This window comes from Scyliorhinus torazame, chromosome 8, assembly GCF_047496885.1.
Source record: "Scyliorhinus torazame isolate Kashiwa2021f chromosome 8, sScyTor2.1, whole genome shotgun sequence".
NCBI lineage: Eukaryota > Metazoa > Chordata > Chondrichthyes > Carcharhiniformes > Scyliorhinidae > Scyliorhinus > Scyliorhinus torazame.
Window position 1 is genome coordinate 195,544,130 of NC_092714.1, and position 21,252 is coordinate 195,565,381.

Below are 21,252 nucleotides of genomic sequence, written 5' to 3' on the forward strand. Positions count from 1 at the left end.
ACACGGTGTTGGATCCGGCACTGGATCGCTCCAGGTCTAGGACGGGTAGGAAGCCAGCGGCGGCTAAAGTGCTGAGGGAGTTTATGGACCAGATGAGAGGGGTGGACCTTTGGAGATTTGCAAGGCCAGGAGCTAGGGAATTTTCATTCTTTTCGCATGTTCATAAGGCTTATTCCCGGATCGACTTTTATTATGAGTAGGGCGCTGATGGCGAGAGTAGAGGATACAGAGTATTCGGCGATAGCCATTTCAGATCACGCCCCACATTGGGTAGACCTACAGCTGGGGGAGGAGAGGGACCAGTGCCCGTTGTGGCGCTTGGAGGTGGGGCTGTTGGCGGACGAGGTGGTGAGTGAGCAGGTCCGAGGAAGCATAGAGAGATACCTGGAGGCCAACGAAAACGGGGAGGTCCGAGTGGGGATGGTACGGGAGGCGCTGAAGGCGGTGGTTAGGGGAGAGCTGATCTCCATTAGGGCCCACAAGGAGAGGAGAGAGCAGAGGGAGAGGCTGGTGGGGGAGATGGTGAGGGTAGACAGGAGGTATGCGGAGGTGCCTGAGGAGGGACTGTTGAGGGAGAGGCGTAGCCTCCCGGCCGAATTCGACCTGTTGACCACCAGGAACGCGGAGGCGAAGTGGAGGAAGGCTCAGGGGGCGATTTATGAGTATGGGGAAAAGGCAAGTCGGATGCTGGCGCATCAGCTTCAGAAGCGGGATGCAGCAAGGGAGATCGGGGGAGTTAAGGATGGGGAGGGAGTGTGGTGCGGAGTGGGGTTGGCATCAATGGGGTCTTCAGGGACTTTTATGAGAACTGTATCGGTCCTAGCCCCCACTGGAGGAGGGAGGGATGGGCTGCTTTCTGGACCAATTGAGGTTTCCGAAGGTGGAGGAGGGACTGGTGGTGGGATTGGGGGCCCCCGATTGGGCTGGAGGAGCTGGCCAAAGGGATAGAGAGCAAGCAGGTGGGGACGGCACCGGGGCCGGACGGTTTCCCAGTCGAATTCTACAAATATGTGGACCTGTTGGGCCCGTTGCTAGTTAGGACCTTCAATGAGGCAAGGGAGGGGGGGGCTTTGCCCCCGACGATGTCCCAGGCACTGATCTCCTTGATACTGAAGCGGGACAAGGATCCCCTGCAGTGTGGGTCTTACAGGCCGATTTCGTTGTTAAACGTAGATGCCAAGGTGCTGGCGAAGGTCTTGGCCACGAGAATTGAGGATTGTGTGCCGCAGGTGATCCACGAAGACCAGACGGGGTTCGTGAAGGGGAGGCAGTTGAACGTGAATGTGCGGGGGCTCCTGAACGTTATGATGCCGGCGAGGGAGGGGGAGGAGGAGATAGTGGTGGTGATGGATGCTGAGAAGGCCTTCGATAGGGTAGAGTGGGGGTACTTGTGGGAGGTGCTGAAGGGGTTTGGGGAGGGGTTTGTCAGGTGGGTTAGGCTGTTGTACGAGGCCCCGATGGCGAGTGTGGCCAAGAACAAGAGGAGGTCTGAGTACGTTCGGTTGCATCGCGGGACGAGGCAGGGGTGTCCCCTGTCCCCCCTGCTCTTCGCACTGGCGATTGAACCCCTGGCTATAGTACTGAGGGAGTTGGGGTGGCGAAGAGCATAGGGTGTCGCTCTATGCGGACGGCTTGCTGCTATATGTGGCGGACCCGGTGGGGGAATGCCAGAGGTAATGAGGATCCTCAGGGAGTTCGGGGATTTCTCAGGGTACAAGCTCAACATGGGGAAGAGCGAGCTGTTTGTGGTTCACCCAGGGGACCAGGAGAGGGGGATTGGCGAGCTCCCACTAAAAAGGGCGGAGAGGAGCTTCAGGTATTTGGGGGTCCAGGTGGCCAGGAGCTGGGGGGCCCTGCATAGACTTAATTTCACGAGCCTAGTGGAGCAAATGGAGGAGGAGTTCAAGAGGTCGGACGCGTTGCTGCTGTCCCTGGCGGGTAGGGTGCAGTCAGTTAAGATGACGGTGCTCCCAAGGTTTTTGTTCCTGTTCCAGTGCCTCCCCATTCTTATCCCGAAGGTCTTCTTTAGACGGGTCAACAGGAGCATAACGGGGTTTGGGTGGGCGCGAGGGACTCGGAGGGTGAGAAGGGTCTTCCTGGAGCGGAATAGGGATGGGGGGGGGGGGGCGGCACTGCCCAACCTCTGTGGGTACTACTGGGCCACCAATGTGGCGATGGTGCGCAAGTGGGTGATGGAGGGGGAGAGGCATGGCGTCTTGTGAGGGCACGAGTCTGGAGGCGCTGGCAACGGCGCCGCTGCCGCTCCCTCCAACGAGGTATACCACGAGCCCGGCAGTGGCGGCTACCCTCAAAATCTGGGGACAGTGGAGGCGGCACAGGGGAGGGGGGGGGGGGGGGGGGGGGAAAGCGGGGGCCTTGGTGTGGACCCCAATACGGGGGAACCACCGGTTTGTCCCAGGGGGAATGAATGGAGGGTATGCGGGGTGGCACAGGACAGGGATAAGAAGGTTGGGGGACCTGTTTGTGGATGGGAGGTTCGTGAGCCTGGGTGAGCTGGAGGAGAAGTATGGGCTCCCCCAGGGAACACCTTTAGCTATGTACAGGTAAGGGTGTTTGCCAGGCGGCAAGTGGTGGAATTCCCGCGGCTGCTGCCAAGCACAGTACAGGACAGGGTGCTCTCGGAGGTGGGGGAGGGAGATCTCGGCAACTTACCAGGTGATGCAGGAGGAGGACGAGTCCTCGGTGGGGAGTTGAAAGGTAAGTGGGAGGAGGAGTTGGGAGATTGGGGGGGGGGGGGGGGGGGGGGGGCAGATGCCCTTGGGGAGGGTGAACTCTTCCTTTTCGTGCGCGAGGCTCAGCCTCATACAGTTTAAGGTGCTGCACAGGGCACACATGACCAGAACAAGGATGAGCCGGTTCTTTGGGGGTGGGGTCAGATGTGTTAGGTGCTCAGGGAGCCCAGCAAATGACACCCATATGTTCTGGGCATGCCCAGCGCTGGAGGAATTTTAGAGGGCGTAGCGAGGACGGTGTCGGGGGTGGTCGGATCCAGTGTCAAACCGGGCTGGGGCTTGCAATATTTGGGGTTGCATGGGAGCCGGGAGTGCAGGAGGCGAAAGAGGCCGGTATTCTGGCCTTTGCGTCCCTGGTAGCCCGACGAAGGATTCTTCTTTAGTGGAAAATGCAAGGCCCCCAAGCGTGGAATCCTGGATCAACGATATGGCGGGGTTTATTAAATTGGAGGGGGTGAAATTCGCCTTAAGAGGATCGGTACAAGGGTTCTTCAGGCGGTGGCAACCGTTCTTGGACTTCCTGGCAGAATGGTAGACATTGGTCAGCAGCAGCAGCAACCCGGGGGGGTGGGGGGGGTTCTATTTCATTTTGGTTTGTTTACATTGGGGGATCTAAGGGGGTGTATATATTTGCTGTGTGTTAATTTGGGGTGTTCATTTATTATTTATGTATAGCGGGGAGGGGGGACACAGGGGTTGTTTTATTTTGTTCTGTATTTAATTCTATTGGGTTCCTTTTTCATTTTGTTGTTGATATTTTGTGAAAATCTCAATAAAACCTTTTTTTTTTTTAAAAAAAAAAAAAAAAAGAGGTCGGAGGATTGGTTTTTCTGCATTGACTGGTTCCCCCAAAGCCTTTCCACCACTTCCAAGGCACAAGTCAGGGGTGAGTGCAGCTCCACCGAAGAGGTTCACCACCATCCAGGGCATCTGGTGTAGGTCTACCCATAATGCTGTCAGGAAGGGATTTCCAGGTTTTTGACCCTTTGACAATGAAGGAACAGGGATATAGTTCCAAGTCAGGGTGATGAATGACTTGAATGGAAACTTGCAAGTGGTGGTGGTCCCACACATCTGCTGCTTTTGCGTTTTTGGGTGGTAGAGGTCTGAGGTAGTTGGATGAGTTGCGGCAGCGCATCATTTAGATGGTACATGGTTGCCACCGTGCTCTGGTGGTGGAGAGAGTGAATGTTTCAGGTGGCAGATGAAATGACTGTTAAGTGGGCTGCTTTGTCCTGGTTGGTATCGAGTTTCTTGAAGTGGAGGCTATTCCATCAAACTCCAGGATTGTGCTTGCAGATGGTGAGCAACCTTTGGGTAGTCAGAAGGTGAGCCAAGATCAGTTGTTCAGAGTGGATGGACGTTTTCCCAATGGAGTATTATTCTGGGACTAGCCCTGTTCATTGCATACTTCAATAACTTGGTCTTTTCCAGTAACTTGATCTTAATGCTTGCTACCATATGAAGTAGTGGACTATATAAAAAAATAGGAGGCATGGTAAATAATTGAGGACCAAACAAAGCTGCAAAGGATTATTGATATTCTGGTGGAATGTGACAGATGGAATTCAATGTTAATAAATGTGAGATGGAAATTTTAGAATATGTTACATAGATTATTGAAGGGACAGGGAATAAAGTGAGAAGAGAACAGTAGAGATACATGCAGTTAGGACCAGTGCTGGTGTGAAGGGTGAACACTAAACGGACAGGTTGAACTGAACTATTTGTGCTGCAATTTCTTCTGAATAAACTTCCATACCAGTATAATCTGATTAGTAAAACAATGTTATGAATGGGTTAAATGAAGACATTTCAGACAATGTTCTCTGTACTTTCTTTAAATGAAAAAGTTATAGACAAGACACTACTTTCCAAAAAGACATCTCAGTAGAACTAGAGAGAGACAGAACAAAATCAGCAAAACTCTCCGGCCTCATCAGACTAAAGAAAGGCACCACACAAAACAGCTCACATTTCCTCCCCCCTTCCCCACAAATGTCTAATAGCGATTGTGAGGATGCTTTCACTCGAAATGCTGCCAAATGGATTGAGATGTCATTGGCAGCAATGTAGAGATACTAATCTTGTTCATTTGCAGGCAGTTAATTTTAACTTAACCTACATTTTAAACAGGCTGATAGCATAGCAGTTGTCAGCATCCATTTCTCAATCAATTGATCGATCTTTATGCGTGCTACCCTGCAGGCTTATAAACAACTTTGTTTTAGACACAACTGCTGTGAAACACGTTGTCTATATGACACAATGGGCAGGTGAATCTAGAATATGTGAACTGAAATGAATGAATGGCCTGTAAGAAGCTTTATTACTAGGAACATGATTACAGCCATGAAGAAAACCATGATGTGATTTGGGCAGAGTCAACACAAATTTATGGTTATTATACAAATTAGGGATAATCATCATAGATTCATAGAATTTACAGTGCAGAAGGAAGCCATTCGGCCCATCGAGTCCGCACCAGCTCTTGGAAATGGCATGGTGGGGGTGGGGCTACCATATCATCATGGTTTGAGGATTGGTTAACAGACAGAAAACAGTGGAGGTATAATTCTCAGATTCGTAGGCTGCAACTAGAAAGGTATTAAAAAGGTCAATGCTTAGACCTCAGCTACGTCCAATCTATGACAATGATTGAGACGAAAGTACCAATTGCAATGCATGTCAAAGTTGGCTTCTGTGGGGAATCACATTGAGTGGAAGTCAAATATCTCTCCATAGTGAAGTCAGAGGCTATCCCTACTGTTGATGGCTATAGAAGCCAAAGAGCAAACTTCACGCACTCTCTCATTGGTTTATTTTAGCTAAAATTGAACAGAATTAATTGGTGACTCTCTTGCTAATTCTTTAAGCATGCAAAAAGAAAAACACGCTGAAAAGTTTATTTTTTCTAATTCTTTCATGGGATGTGGACATCGCTGGCAAATGGACAACACGGTGCAGTGGTTAACACTGTGGCCTCATAGCACCAGGGACCCGGGTTTGGTTCCAGCCTGGGGTGACTGACTGTGTGGCGTTTGCACATTCTCCCATATCTGCCTGGATTTTCTCCAAATGCTCGTTTCCTCCCACAGTCCAAAGATGTGATTAGGTGGATTGGCCATGTTAAATTGTCCCTTCAGTGTCCAAAGATGTGCAAGTTAGGTGGGGTTACAGGGATATAGAGGATGCATAGATTTGGTTAGGGTGTTTATTTGGAAGGTCGGTGCAGACGCAATGGGCCAAATGGCCTCCTTCTGCACTGCAGGGAACCTATAGATTAGAAACCCAACATTTGCGGCTCGGTGGGCCATTTCAGAGGGCAGTTAACAGTCAACCACATTATTGTGAATCTGGTGTCACAAGTAGGCCAGACCACACAAGGATATCAGATTGCCTTCTCCAAAGACATTAGTGGACCAGGTAGGTTTTTACGACAACCAGACTAGCTTATAATTTCTGATTTTATTACTGAATTTAAATTCTACCACTAGTCCAATAACATTACCACTATACCATCATCGCTCTACCATCCCCAAAATCAAAGTTTCCATCCTACATGAAGGAGGAACCTTTCTCGAAACTTGGACTCTATTAGTAAGCATAGGTTCACAGCACAAACGCACACTAATTTAGTACAAACGGACAATCTAATTCAGGAAAAGCTACGACAGACAGCTAAACTAGTAAATATAAAATAAAGTGGAAGGAGTCATTGAGATTAAATAAAAAACAAAATTCTGGAACTCCTCAGCTAGTCAGGCAGCATCTGTGGAGAGAAACATAAAAGTTCCTGATGGTGATCCACATTAAAGGGCCTGCGTTCTACTCAGGGATCCATACTGCCACCAAGTGTTCTAAATGGGAAATGCAATGTTCAATTTTCAACTCACAAAAGTACATTTATTTAAGAACACATGGATTTGCTTGCCACATGGTTTTTGCTGCAACTGAAGACAGTTAGTTAGTCTCATTCCAGAAGTCACAGAAGAGTTCTGAAATATGGGGGCAACTCACCCAAAGTCAAACGAGTGACAGAAATAAAGAACAGAAAATGCTGGAAATACTCAACGGGTTTAGCAACATCTGTGGAGACGAACAGGGTTTAATATTTCAGATCAATGACCTTTTGTCAGATCTGGGAAAAGTTAGAGATGTAACAAGTTATAAGCAAATAAAAGGTGAAGAGCCTGGATAAAGAACAAAGGTAAGGTGTTACAGGTTGACAGAACCATGCTAACAGAAATAAAATATTTTCATAGAATTTACAGTGCAGGAGGCCATTCGGCCCATCGAGTCTGCACCGGCTCTTGGAAAGAGCACCCTACCCTAGGTCCATACCTCATCCCTATCCCCATAACCCAGTACCCCCATCCAACACTAAGGGAAATTTTGGACACTAAGGGCAATATGGCATGGCCAATCCATCTAACCTGCACATCTTTGGACTGTGGGAGGAAACCGGAACCCCCGGAGGAAACCCACGCACACACGGGGAGGATGTGCAGACTCCGCACAGACAGTGACCCAAGCCGGAATTGAACCTGGGACCCTGGAGCTGTGAAGCAATTGTGCTATCCACAATGCTACCGTGCTGCCCCTGTCATATGTTACTAAACTTTACTTATTGCATTTCCAAATCAAGTATCGCAAAACAAAAATAGATTAGATTTGAATCTCATTTTGAAGAGCTTACATTTTTACAAACCTTTTTGTATTTGGACAAAGTGCATTTGGACTCCATCCTAATTCAGGTGAAATTTCCTACTCAGAAATGTAAAGAGTCAAGAAGATCGGAACAAGCTGGTAAAATAGGCAAATCCTCAGATCAAACTGACTGCACTCTGCTAGAAAAATGAACAGACACAACACAAAATTGTATAATTTAAAAGGGTATGCGCATAGATATCCAAGAAGGTGGAAAGATAAGTTGTGAAGGTTATTAAGCAGCCAGCATATGGGAATCCTTAGCTTCATAAACAGAGTAAGAAGTCTTACAACACCAGGTTAAAGTCCAACAGGTTTGTTTCGATATCACTAGCTTTCGGAGCGCTGCTCCTTCCTCAGGTGAATGAAGAGGTATGTTCCAGAAACATATATGTATAGACAGATTCAAAGATGCCAGACAATGCTTGGAATGCGAGCGTTAGCAGGTGATTAAATCTTTACAGATCCAGAGATGGGGTAACCTCAGGGTAAAGAGGTGTGAATTGTGTCAAGCCAGGACAGTTGGTAGGATTTCGCAGGCCAGATGGTGGAGGATGTAATGCGACATGAATCCCAGGGTCCCGGTTGAGGCCGCACTCATGTGTGCGGAACTTGGCTATAAGCTTCTGCTTGGCGATTCTGCGTTGTTGCGCGTCCTGAAGGCCGCCTTGGAGAACGCTTACCCGGAGATCAGAGGCTGAATGCCCTTGACTGCTGAAGTGTTCCCCGACTGGAAGGGAACATTCCTGCCTGGTGATTGTCGCACGATGTCCATTCATTCGTTGTCGCAGCGTCTGCATGGTCTCGCCAATGTACCACGCTTCGGGACATCCTTTCCTGCAGCGTATGAGGTAGACAACGTTGGCAGAGTCGCACGAGTATGTACCGCGTACTTTTGGTACAGTTGGTACCTGTACCTGTTGGACTTTAACCTGGTGTTGTAAGACTTCTTACTGTGCTCACCCCAGTCCAACGCCAGCATCTCCACTTCATAAACAGAAGCAGAGTTTAAAAGGACAATCAGCTAAACCTTTGCAGATTATAATAAATTGTATCTGATTCTGGGCACCACACATTAGGAACAAAGTTAAGCACTTAGTGAGTACGCACAAGAGATTTACTGGAATGGTACCCATGGGTACAGGTCTTCAATTATGTGCCGAAATGGCAGAGGTTGGGTTGTTCTCCTAATAGCAGGTAAAGTTAAAGGGAGATTTAAAAAAGATGTTCAAAATCATGAAGGGTTTTGACAGAGCAAGTATTTTCAGAGAAAAGAGTGCAATTCTCTGAGGATAGCTATTTCAAAGGCCCAGTTTGGATGGGCCAAATGCTTTCCATGTTATGTATTGCTCAATGAAATTCAGTTTTAAAATCTTCCATACACAGAAATACATTGAAGTTACAAATATATTGAAATTACAATGTGGACAGGCCATTCAGCTCAATCAGTCCATGTCAGCATTTGGCCTCCACACAAGCAAATAGTTGGGAAACACATTTCCCCCCCCCTCATTCCGCTATCACTTCAAGCACCTTTCCTTCATCCTCCTGTCCAATCTAAGCTTGAACACTGACAGTTTCTGGAAGAGTAATCCATCGCCTCAGTTTTTCCTGCCCTCTATTCCAAACCTGGTTTCTATGAACACTCTAGCAACATCTCATTCTTCATCACTTACTCTCATATATCGCCCTCCAATCTGTAATGTTATAATGAAAATGCCTGATTTTTCCAGCTTTTCTACTTTCTTGTACCAGACAGTAATCTGCATTGCACTCTAAATCCATTCTACAACCCCTCTTCTAGCATGGACTGATCAAGGTCCTAAGGTTTTGTATAGGCTATTCATTATGTTTAGGTCAGTATATTCCATTAAATTTGTACCTGCTCTATTTCCTCCAATGCATCTTCTACAATAGCCGCATAGGAAGACATCAGCGATTGAACAGCGGCCTTGTTATCTGTAGAGTACAAAATAGTTAAGTCTGGTGCACTTGGATCGAATCAATTAGAAAATGTAACCAGGCAGAGTGGACAAATGTTACACTCAAGAGAAAAAAAGAATTCACCTCAACACTCGGTTAACGACAAAGGTAATTGTATATAATACTGAACTCATAAAGTGGCATATGACTCCTTGTAAACAAAGTTAAAAGTTACATTGTGATAGATGCTCAGTCACAACTTTTCGAATGAAAGCCACAATTTTGAAACAATGTTAGTACAAAGAATATCAAAATGCTGACATACAGTTTAATTTAATTCAAGGAACTGTCAGACCAAGAAATTATATATATATATATCACACTAGAGAAAGCACCAACATAAAGTACTTGCATTACTGCAGAAACTCAAGAACTGCTGAAAATTATGGCCGTTCAGATATAGAATGATGTCGAAAGGATCAATATTTCTACAATGCTGAGATTTCATTTAAATATTAAGCAGCTCTTATGTTTAAAACTTTCCTGGAAAAACATTCCCATTGAAAACATTGATATCCTCAAATAATAGTAGTACAGCAGATGTGTTTTAGAATAGAATTCCTGCAGTGCAGGAGGCCATTCAGCCCATCGAGTCTGCACCGACCCTCTGAAAGAGCATCCTGCATAGACCCACTCCCCCATCCTATCCCCGCAACCCCACCTAACCTACGCATCCTTGGACACATAAGGGGCAATTTAGCATGGCCAATCCACCTGACCTGCACATCTTTGGGCTGTGGGAGGAAACCCATGCAGACACAGGGAGAAAGTGCAAACTACACACAGTTACCCAAGACTGGAAATGAACCCAGGTCTCTGGTGTTGTGTTAACCACTGATGATGATGATAAAGCTCTTTGTGCAAATAAAGATTTCTAGTGCGAAAGATGATACATTGAGCTCTGCCAGATATTTACATGCAATTTCCATATCAACCATAAGTAAAGTTATCACCAAAGCAGAAAATATTAACAAATAAAATGATCCACAGTTCAACAATCCACAAGTTTAGATAGTTTCCTGACCATCAGCTTTCCCATCCCCCATTTTCACAAGCAGAATATATTCGGCCATGAAAGTTAGATGTCAGTGTACAAGTCAACGCTCGAAACCTTGAAAAATCCCTCCAGAAACTGGGGTCCACTTATATGCCGAGTACAGAAATGAACCTCTGGCATGGGTGTGGATGATCGCCAATTTGAAATGCCATCAGCCTCCAGTGAAAAGAGTGGACATGCCTTAAACTACCGCACATCTCTGCAACATGCTTGATGCCTTGTGCCCAGTTGTAAGGTGCCGGTAAGTGAAGTATCCATTTATAGGGGAGAAATTGAGGGTGACTACTAATGCAAATATAGTATGTTGCAGCTGGAAAAGGATGTCAAATTATATACCGAATATATGCAAAAACATGATTTTCGAGGCAAGGTAAATGAAGGCATCTTACACGTCAGGGTGCCTTATACAACATGACTTATGGCACATTTTGAAATCCACATTACCTTTTGGTAACTTAGAAAATCGATCACAAGCTTCCCAAACTGCACCTGTGGACGCCAACTGGTCCTGTGACAAACTAAAACAAAAAAAACTTTTCAAACAAATTGAGCAAAGGCACAAGGCAGGGCAGAAACACCATCATATTCAAACCTGTGACATCAATTCTATTTCACAGCAAAAAAAAAAAAGCGCATAACCATGGAGGGGTAAAATGGGGCTAACATTTGAAAAGTAGCTCTTAAAGCAAATGTGTTTTTTTTTTTTTTTTTTAAATTTTAAAGTTTTTTGATCAAACAAAAACAAAAATTTCCCATTTTACAACTTTGTAATAATATATACATTGATCGTTTTTTAAATAAATAATATACTAACTAACGGCAACTGCCAACAACAAAATAAGAAACAACAAAAATAGTAACTAAAATAATAACTTCGTAAAATCTAATATAAATAACTAATATATAAACACACACATAAAACCTGAGGACCCAAATGAGCCCCCCCCCTCCGGGTTGCTGCTGCTACCTTTCCTATTTACCCTTATCGCTCTGCGAGATAGTTGAGGAACGGTTGCCACCGCCTGGTGAACCCTTGAGCCGAACCTCTTAGTACGTACATCATCCGCTCCAGTTTTATGAACCCTGCCATGGCGTTTATCCAGGCCTCCACGCCCGTGGGTTTAGCTTCTTTCCACACAAGTAGAATCCTTTGCCGAGCTACTAGGGACGCAAAGGCCAAAACATCGGCCTCTCTCGCCTCCTGCACTCCCGGCTCATCTGCAACCCCAAATATAGCCAACCCCCAGCCTGGTTCGACCCGGACCCCCACCACCGTTGAAATCACTTTTGCCACACCCACCCAGAACCCATGCAATACCGGACATGACCAGAACATGTGGGTGTGGTGCGCCGGGCTTCCCACGCATCTCCCGCACCTATCCTCCACTCCAAAAAATCTACTCAGCCTTGCTCCAGTCATATGCGCCCTGTGTAGAGCCTTTAATTGTATCAGGCTGAGCCTGGCACACAAGGACGAAGAGTTTACCCTACTTAGGGCATCTGCCCACAGCCCCTCCTCAATCTCTTCCCCCAGTTCCTCCTCCCATTTTCCCTTCAGCTCCTCCACCATCGTCTCCCCCTCGTCTCTCATTTCCCTAAATATATCTGACACCCTGCCATCACCCCCCATGCCCCCGAAATCACTCTGTCCTGGATCTCTGGCGCCGGGAGCTGCGGAAATTCCCTCACCTGTGCCTCAAATGCCCTCACTTGCATATAGCGAAATGCATTCCCAGGTGGCAACCCATATTTTTTGGTCAGTGCTCCCAGACTCGCGAACGTCCTGTCTAAGAACAAGTCCTTCAATTTCGCAATTCCTGCTCGCTGCCAAGATTTAAATCCCCCATCTATCCTTCCCGGGACGAACCTATGGTTGTTCCTTATCGGGGACCACACTGAGGCACCCGTCACTCCCTTATGTCGTCTCCACTGCCCCCAAATTTTCAGAGTTGCCACCACCACTGGGTTTGTGGTGTATTTTTTCGGGGAGAACGGCAACGGCGCCAGTGCTTTTCGGCTGGTTCCCCTACAGGACGCCATCTCCAGTCTTTTCCACGCCGCTCCTTCCCCTTCCCTCATCCACTTACATATCATTGACACGTTGGCGGCCCAATAATAATCACTTAGACTCGGCAGTGCCAGTCCCCCTCTGTCCCTACTGCGCTGCAGGAACCCCCTCTTTACTCTTGGGGTCCCTCCAGCCCACACAAAGCTCTTGTCCACCTTCTTAAAAAAGGCCTTTGTAATCAGTACAGGGAGGCACTGGAACACAAAAAGAAACCTTGGAAGAACCACCATTTTAACCGCCTGCACCCTGCCCACCAATGACAGGGGCACCATGTCCCACCTCCTAAAGTCCTATTCCATCTGCTCTACCAGTCGTGCCAAGTTAAGCTTATGCAAGGTTCCCCAGTTCCTGGCCACCTGGATCCCCAAAAACCGGAAATCCCTTGTTACCCTCCTCAACGGTAAATCGTCTATTCCCCTGCCCTGTTCCCCGGGGTGCATCACAAACAGTTCACTCTTCCCCGTATTCAATATATATCCTGAAAATTCTCCAAACTCCCTGAGTGTCTGCATTATCTCAGGCATCCCCTCCACTGGGTCCGCAACATACAACAACAAATCATCCGCGTATAATGACACCCAATGCTCTTCTCCTCCTCTAAGTACCCCCACCACCCTCCACTTCCTAGAGCCCCTCAACGCTATGGCCAATGGCTCAATTGCCAACGTAAACAGTAACGGGGACAGGGGACATCCCTGTCTTGTACCTTAAAACAAATGTTAATGTACCAGCTTGCAAATACACCATCACAAAGGCTAAACTCAATTGCCAATCACATATTTGATGCACTATCAATTATGGCGAGACGTTGAGTAGAATGTAATCGGGGCTTTATTACACAGATGTGTGACCTCCTCCTACAGCAGCTTACGAAATGGCTGCCGTTCGGAGAGCACACACATTTATACTCCGCCTATACTCGATGGAGTAGGGCAGAATGCGGGCCTTAATGAAGTGGTAAAAGCGGGTGACTCCCGGGTGACAGAGATCGTCGTGCAGGGGCCGGAGTCGGTCCACTTGTGCGCTGGCACATGTACCTCGGTACAGGGCATGGGGGGGGGGGGGGGGGGCTCGTTGAGCGTGCCGGGGCGATACAAAATCTCGTTATTGTAGGTGGAGAGCTCGATCCTCCACCTCAAGATCTTACTATTTTTGATCTTATCCCGCTGTGAGCTGTTAAACATGAAGGCAACCGACCGTTGGTCAGTGAGGATAGTGAATCACCTGCCGGCCAGGTATTGCCACCAATGTCGCACATTGGCGGATGGCGGCCAGAGCGACGTCTGATGCATCGCTCTCGACTTGGAAGGGGAGCATCTCGTCGACCGCGTGCATCGTGGCCTTGGCGATGTCAGCCTGGATACGGTTGAAGGCCTAGTGAGCCTCAGCCGTCAGTGGGAAAGCAGTGGATTGAATGAGTGGGCGGGCCTTGTCCGCCTAGTTTGGGACCCACTGGGTGTAATACGAAAAGAACCTCAGGCACCGTTTGAGGGCCTTGGGGGGAGGGGGAGTTCCATGAAGGGCCGCATGCGATCGGGGTCAGGCCCTAGAACTCCGTTCTGAACCACATAGTCGAGGATGGCCAATCGGTTAGTGCTGAACACACACTTCTCCTTGTTGTAAGTTAGGTTGAGGAGTGTGGCGGTGTGGAGAAATTTGGAAAGGTTAGCGTCGTGGTCCTGCTGGTCTTGGCCGCAGATAGTGACGTTGTCCAGGTACGGGAAAGTGGCCCGCAGCCCATACCGGTCAACCATTCGGTCCATCTCCCGTTGGAAGACCGAGATCCCGTTGGTGACGCCAAAGGGAACCCTAAGGAAATGGTAACGGCAACCGTCTGCTTCAAACACAGTGTATTTGCGGTCCACCTTACGGATGGGGAGCTGGTGGTAGGCAGATTTCAGGTCCATTGTCGAGAAAACCTGGTACTGTGCAATCTGATTGACCGTATCAGATAAGCGTGGGACGGCATACGCGTCGAGCTGCGTGTACCGATTGACGGTCTGACTGTAGTCAACGACCATCCTGTTTTTCTCCCCGGTTTTCACCACTACCACTTGGGCTCTCCAGGGGCTGTTGCTGGCCTCGATTATACCTTCCCGCAGCAGCCGCTGGACCTCAGACCTGATGAAGGTCCTGTCCTGGGCGCTGTACCCTCTGCTCCTGGTGGCGACGGGTTTGCAATCCGGGGTGAGGTTTGCAAACAGGGAAGGCGGGTCGACCTTAAGGGTCGCGAGGCCGCAAACAGTAAGGGGTGGTAGGGGCCCGCCAAATTTCAGGATTAGGCTCTCGAGGTTGCACTGGAAGTCCAGGCTGAGTAGCAAGGCAACGCAGAGGTTGGGGAGGGCATAGAGCCGGAAGCCACTGAACTCTACGCCCTGGACGGTGAGGGTGGCGATGCAGTACCCCCAGATCGCCACGGAGTGGGATCCGGAGGCCAGGGAGATTCCTTGGTTAGCGGGGTGTACCGCGAGGGAGCAGCGCCTTAACGGATCAGGGTGGATGAAGCTCTGTGCTCCCGTAGTCCAGAAGGCAGGATATCTCGTGCCCGTCGACCTTCACCTTTGTCGAAGCGGTCGCGAGGTTGTGCGGTCGAGAGTGGTCGATTGTGACCGAGGCCAGACGTGGCTCATCGTCGGCGGGTGCAGGCGATGAGCGGCCCGATGAGGTGCCCGATGGGCAGGGGTCCTGAGGCAGGTACGGTGGCACCGCCCACGGACCACACGTGTCATGGGGTAGGCAAGATGGCGGCGCCCTCGGGCTGCAGGTGTCCTTCGCAGGCAAGATGGCGGTGCCCATTGGTTCTGAGGCAAGCAAGAAGGCGGCGCCCACGGGCCGCACATGTTGTGAGTGGAGCAAGATGGCGGCGTCCACGGGCCGCACGTGGTCTGAGGAGAGGAAGATGGCGCCGCCCACTGGCCGCGCGTGGGGGTTGCCGGGACAATAGCGGCGATTGAGCGGGCCTGGCACACTGCAGCAAAATGTCCCTTCTTGCCACAGGCCTTGCAGAGCGCGTTCCGCGCCGGGCAGCGCTGCCGGGGGTGTTTTGTCTGTCCGCAGAAGTAGCACTTGGGTCCCTCGGGGTTGGTTGGCTGCCGCGCAGCACAGGCGTGGGGTTGCCTGAGGGCGGTCGCTGATGGGGTCCACGATTGGGTGGCCGCTGATGGGGTCCACGATGCACAGGGCAGGTGGGCCGTGCGGTCGGGGGCATAAGCCTGTAAGTTGCATGAGGCGCTAGTTTCTTGGTCGCCGCGAGGTCAAGCGTGGCGTAAGTAGTCAGACCCTATGCCCGTAACAAATGAGTCTCTCATTAGCAGGTTCAAATGTTCAGTGGCCGAAACGGCCTGGCAGTCGCAGTCTCTCACCAGGGCGAGCAGGGCATGCCAGAAATGTTCCACAGACTCCCCAGGAAGTTGGTGCCACATGGATAGGAGGTGCCTGGCATAGATCTTGTCTGCGGAGTGTAATTCTCCTTCAGTAGTGCCATGGCCTCTGCGTAGGTATGCGCGTCCTGGACGAGGGGAAAAACGTTGGAGCTCAAACGCGTGTACAGAATCTGGAGCTTCTGTGTTTCTGAGATTAGGTCTTGCGCAGACCCGATGTATGCTTCAAAGCAAGCTAGCCAATGTTGGAAGTCCTTTTTGGCATTGTCTGCTTAAGGATGCAGCTGCAGGCGATCCGGTTGAAGTGGAGGTCCTTCTCTGGAAAATCTTGGTGTAATAAATTGGTGCACTATCAATTACGACGAGACGAGAGTAGAATGTAATCGAGGTTTTATTACACAGAGATGTGTGGCCTCCTACAGCAGCTTACGAAATGGCTGCTATTCGGAGAGCACACACATTTATACTCCGCCTACTGTAGCCAGTTAAAATAGCTGAATCCAGATTTAGAATGGCCAACCACGATTTAAAATGGCGAACGGAAAAGGCTGATGGGAAAATCAGCCAACAGGACTAAAAACAAGCAGCTGCAGGTAAAACTGTATTCGCCTCTGGGGAGGCCAGACAGAATCAATACCCGCAGCCATCAGCATAACACACCAGCCATCTGAATATTAATTAGCAATCCCCGGGAACAATGGGAAACAAATTAGACACACAAAGCCAACCCAGACTTTTCAGCGCCAGCAGGAGCCTACACAAAGAGACGAAGTCCAATCACTTGGAACCAGGTACAGGGTCCGCCCCGAGAGGCAGGAAGCCCCTGGGGACTATAAGAATAGAGTCCAAGTTCAAATCGACCCTTCTCCTCTCTCCAAGCTTCCGCACCCTTCGAGACCCTTCTGCTGACCTTCTGCAACAGCCGCTAAAATCGTAAGTTTTACTTCAACGCTCGCTACGAGATAGGCGCTCCTGGCTATCGACCTGTACCAGCTTTGAATCCCGCAAGCTCAGAACCCATACGAAAGGCCATTCGTTTCCCTGACCTGGTGGGCCATTTCCAAAGTTAAGTATTGGCCTGTTAGTTGTAGGAAGTAGCTTAGAAGTAGAATTAATGTATAAGTATTGATTACTGTATATAATAAATGTGCGTTGATTTAACTCTTAGTAAGCGGTGTATTGGATTATTGATCATTACTCGGACTTGAACCACGTGGCGGTATCAGAAAGATACCTGGCGACTCAAGAGCAAAGGTGATAGAACAAGAGCAATTAAACTAAGGCTAAAACGAGCAACAGGCTTTACCGTAATACCCATACATACAATATAATACAACAGTGGTGACGACCACAATATTTTTTTTAAAGCTTCAACAACCATTTTACTAGGACTACTTTGTTCCACATTAAAGTTAAAAGAGAACGCGGTCGGAATTTCCATGCTCAAGAATCTGATCCTTTTGTTTAGCATTTGTTTGCAAACACATTGCAGAAGTTTGCTTGTTGATGATATTTATTTTCATACACTAAAGACTGACAGAGGATTTCAAGAAGCTAAAACTGACAAGAGTATGATCAGCATTTGTGTAGAGGAAAAACAGAATTAACTTTTCAGGTCAACTGACGTTTTGTCAAAATGGATGAAAAGATCATCAACCCAAAACTTTAACTCTATTTCTCCCTCCACAGATGCAGCCTGACCCGAGAACTTCCATCATTTTGTTTTAATTTCAGATTTCCAATGTCTGCGATATTTTGGAATATTCACCCTTCGGCTACATTGAGAGGGATTTGAATCATAGAATTTACAGTACAGAAGGAGGACATTCGGCCTATCGAGTCTGCACCTTGGAAAGAGCACACTACCTAAGCCCACACCTCCACATTATCCCCGTAACCCAGTAACCCCACCCAATCTTCTTTTTGGACAGAAAGGGCAATTCAGCATGGCCAATCCACCTAACTTGCACATCTTTGGACTGTGGGAGGAAGCCGGAGCACCTGGAGGAAACCCACCCAGACACGGGGAGAACGTGCAAACTCCACCCAGACAGTGACCCAAGCTGGAAATCGAACCTGGGACCCTGGAGCTGTGAAGCTACTGTGCTAACCACTGTGCTACCATGCCACCAATAACAAGGATGAGAATTTTAACAACATTGCTGGATTGGGAATCAATGTAGGTCAGTCCGTGAGTACAGGAGAGATGGGTGAACGGGAATGTGGAAGACCAACTAGCAGTGAATAGCCACGCATGAGGTAACAAAATCACAGTTGTGGGGTTTCGAAAACAGATGAATTGAGGTAGGGTGGAGTCAGGTAACAGATGGAAATAAGCAGTCTTAGTGAAAACACGGACAGGTAGTCAGCATTTCATCGCAAGTTCAAATATGACACCAAGGGCACTAGCTTCAGCCTCAGGCAAATAACCAGGGAGACGGATGGAGTCGACAGTTAAGGACTGCAGTTTGGCTTTGGTCTTCTTGATATTCTTGTGGAGGAAATTTCTCATACAGTACTGGATGTCAGACAGCAGTCTGGCAATTTAGTTGACAGGTGGTGGGGGGGTAGAGTGGGGTGTTGTTAGTGTCCCTGTGAAAACTCAACACTTGTGTTTTTAAATGATTCACCAAGGAACAATATGCAGATGAGAAATAGGAGGGGGACCCAAGGATACATCCTTGGGGGCACCAGGGGTAATGGTGCAGGGAAGAGAAACCATTACAAGTGATGCTCTGGCTCCAATTAGATACAAAATAACAACAGATGCATGGGAACATAGACACTTCTATTCTCCGAGTCACATAATACTCCAACTTGGAAATCTATCTCCGTTCTTTCACTGGCACTGGGTCAAAATCCTGGAACTCCCTCTTTAACATCATTGTGGATGCACCTACATCACAGGAACTGCATCAGTTCAAGAAAGAAGCTCAACACCATCCTCTCAAGGGTGATTAGCAATAGACAATAAATGTTGACCTTGCCAGTGATTCCTAGGGGGCGGGTGGTAAGATTCTCACAGTTAAGATGGAAGGGAGAAGAAAAACCCCCGAGGGCCATGAGTGTTTGAGACTCCTCTTCCTGGAAAGTAATGGAGGCAGAGTTATTGAAAATTTTTAAGGCAGAGGTAGATAGATTCTTGACTAACAAGGGAGTCAAAGATTATTGGAGGTAGGCAGAATGTGGAGTTGAGGCCACAATCAGATCAGCCATGATCTTATTGAATGGTGCAGCGGGCTTAAGGGACTGGAAGGCCTACTCTTGGCTCCCAAAGGTTTATATGGGCAGCACGGTCGCGTAGTGGTTACCACTGCTGCCTCAGGGCGGCGAGGTCCCAGGTACGATCCCGGCTCTAGGTCACTGTCCGTGTGGAGTTTGCACAGTCTCCCTGTGTTTGCGTGGGTTTCGCCCCCACAACTCAAAGATGTGCAGGGTAGCACGATAGCACAGTGGTTAGCACTGTGGCCTCACAGCGCCAAGATCCAAGGTTCGATTCCCAGCTGGGTCACTGTCTGTGCAGAGTCTGCACATTCTCCCCGTGCCTGTGTGGGTTTCCTCTGGGTGCTCCGGTTTCCTCCCACAAGTCCCGAAAGCCGTGCTGTAAGGTAATTTGGACATTCTGAATTCTCCCTCGCTATACCTGAACGGGCGCCGGAATGTGGCGACTCAGGGCTTTTCACAGTAACGTCATTGCAATGTAAGCCTACTTGTGGCAATAAAGATTATTATAGGTGGATTGGTCACGCTAAATTGTCCCTTAATTGGAAAAAATGAAAATGGTACTCTAAATTGTTTTGTAAAGTATGTATGCGTTGCCTGATGCAACGATGAGGTGGGATAGTTTACGTTTGACAGTCACAAAAGGTGTCATTTCTGACTTTGAGAAGAACTGTTTTATACTGCGGCAGAGGTGGAACATTGATTGGAAAGATTCAAACCGGAGGTTCTGGGAAAGATGGACATAGATTTGGGAGGCATTTACACTTGACACTTAATAATGAAGGAAAAATGTAGAATTACGTATGGATAAATTGGACTTTAAAAAAAGACTTGGGGGGTTTAAAAAAAATAAAATGGACACACAAGTCCAAAGGTGACCAAGGATGTAAAATCAGTCACTGGCTGAATTGTTGGGGATGATACTCAGAAAATGGAACAACCATGCTTCCAGGCAATGGTTCTTATAAGACAATGGAATGTAACGAGAGATGCGCATAATCTCATCAAGACACATCTTGTGCGTAATGTCCAGACAGATGTGCAGCTTGTGTATATGCGCGAATTAGTGTTGGTGGTGACGGTGTACACAGAAGTAAAATGCCAGCCAGCAGCACCCCCGCAAAAAACTTTTGAAAGTAAATTTCTGATTGTTAAGTAAGCCAAGTCAGCAAAGACCAAAGTTGAAATAGACACTAGGATGTCTCTCCGCCAAACTGCAGAATATCAGAGCCTTGAAACCAACTATTATCCTGAAGTCAGCACCACTAGAATCTCGAATGACAATGGGTGCAATGCTCAATCTTCTACTCCCCATGAATCAAAGACTGTTTTGTATATCTTTTTCTTAAAACTTACTTTGGACTCAATTCTTACATCAAATCTGTATAAATGCAAGTAAATACTTTATCCTTTTTTGTTCGGCGGTACAGTGATTAGCACTGCTGCCTCACAGCACCAGGGTCCTGGGTTCAATTCCGACCTTGGGTGATTGTGGAGTTTACACATTCTCCCCGTGTCTGCATGGGTTTCCTCCAGGTGCCCCAGTTTACTCCCACATTCCAAATATATGCAGTTTAGGTGGACTAGCTATGTTAAATTGCCCTTTAAGTGTCCAAAAAGATAAGTGGGTTAAGGGGATAGGGTGCTCTTTTGGAGGGTCGGTGCAGACACGATGGGCTGAATGGCCTCCTTCTGCACTGTAGGGATTCCATGACTTTAGTAGTTAATAAACTCATGTCTTTAACTCAAGAAAGCCTGGTTAAATTGGCTCTTTTTAAAACATAAAAATGGGACTGGGAAAACGCATCTGCAAAAGGAGTTTTTAAAAAAAAAGATTACTTGTGTTGCGACCAGCAGTGGGGGCTGACTAAAGAAAGGGAGCCCAGTTCATCCCTCCTCATCCAGGGGTATACCAGCCGGTTGGTAACACATTGAGGGGTCTCGTCCAGGTTAACAAATTTGGGAGCCTCACCTGGGTACCGGTCATAACAACAGGAAAGAAAGGTTGAAGATGGGGTGGGTGTATGCAAGTACGGTGGGGTCAAGGGTTGTTTATTTGAGAAGGGATAATGACTGCAG

General features: G+C 48.1%; 1 protein-coding gene across 3 annotated transcripts in view; it reads right to left on the reverse strand.

Annotated features, from left to right (window-relative positions):
• ccndbp1 (cyclin D-type binding-protein 1) overlaps positions 1-21,252 on the reverse strand; it is a 54,359-nt gene that overhangs the window by 22,676 nt on the left and 10,431 nt on the right. For all 3 annotated transcript variants that reach the window (XM_072514670.1, XM_072514668.1, XM_072514669.1), the window contains 2 exons: positions 10,948-11,021; positions 9,346-9,422 (listed from right to left, as the gene is read on the reverse strand). In XM_072514670.1, coding sequence (XP_072370771.1) covers positions 9,346-9,422; positions 10,948-11,021 — 151 coding nt within the window. The remainder of the gene's footprint in view (positions 1-9,345; positions 9,423-10,947; positions 11,022-21,252) is intronic.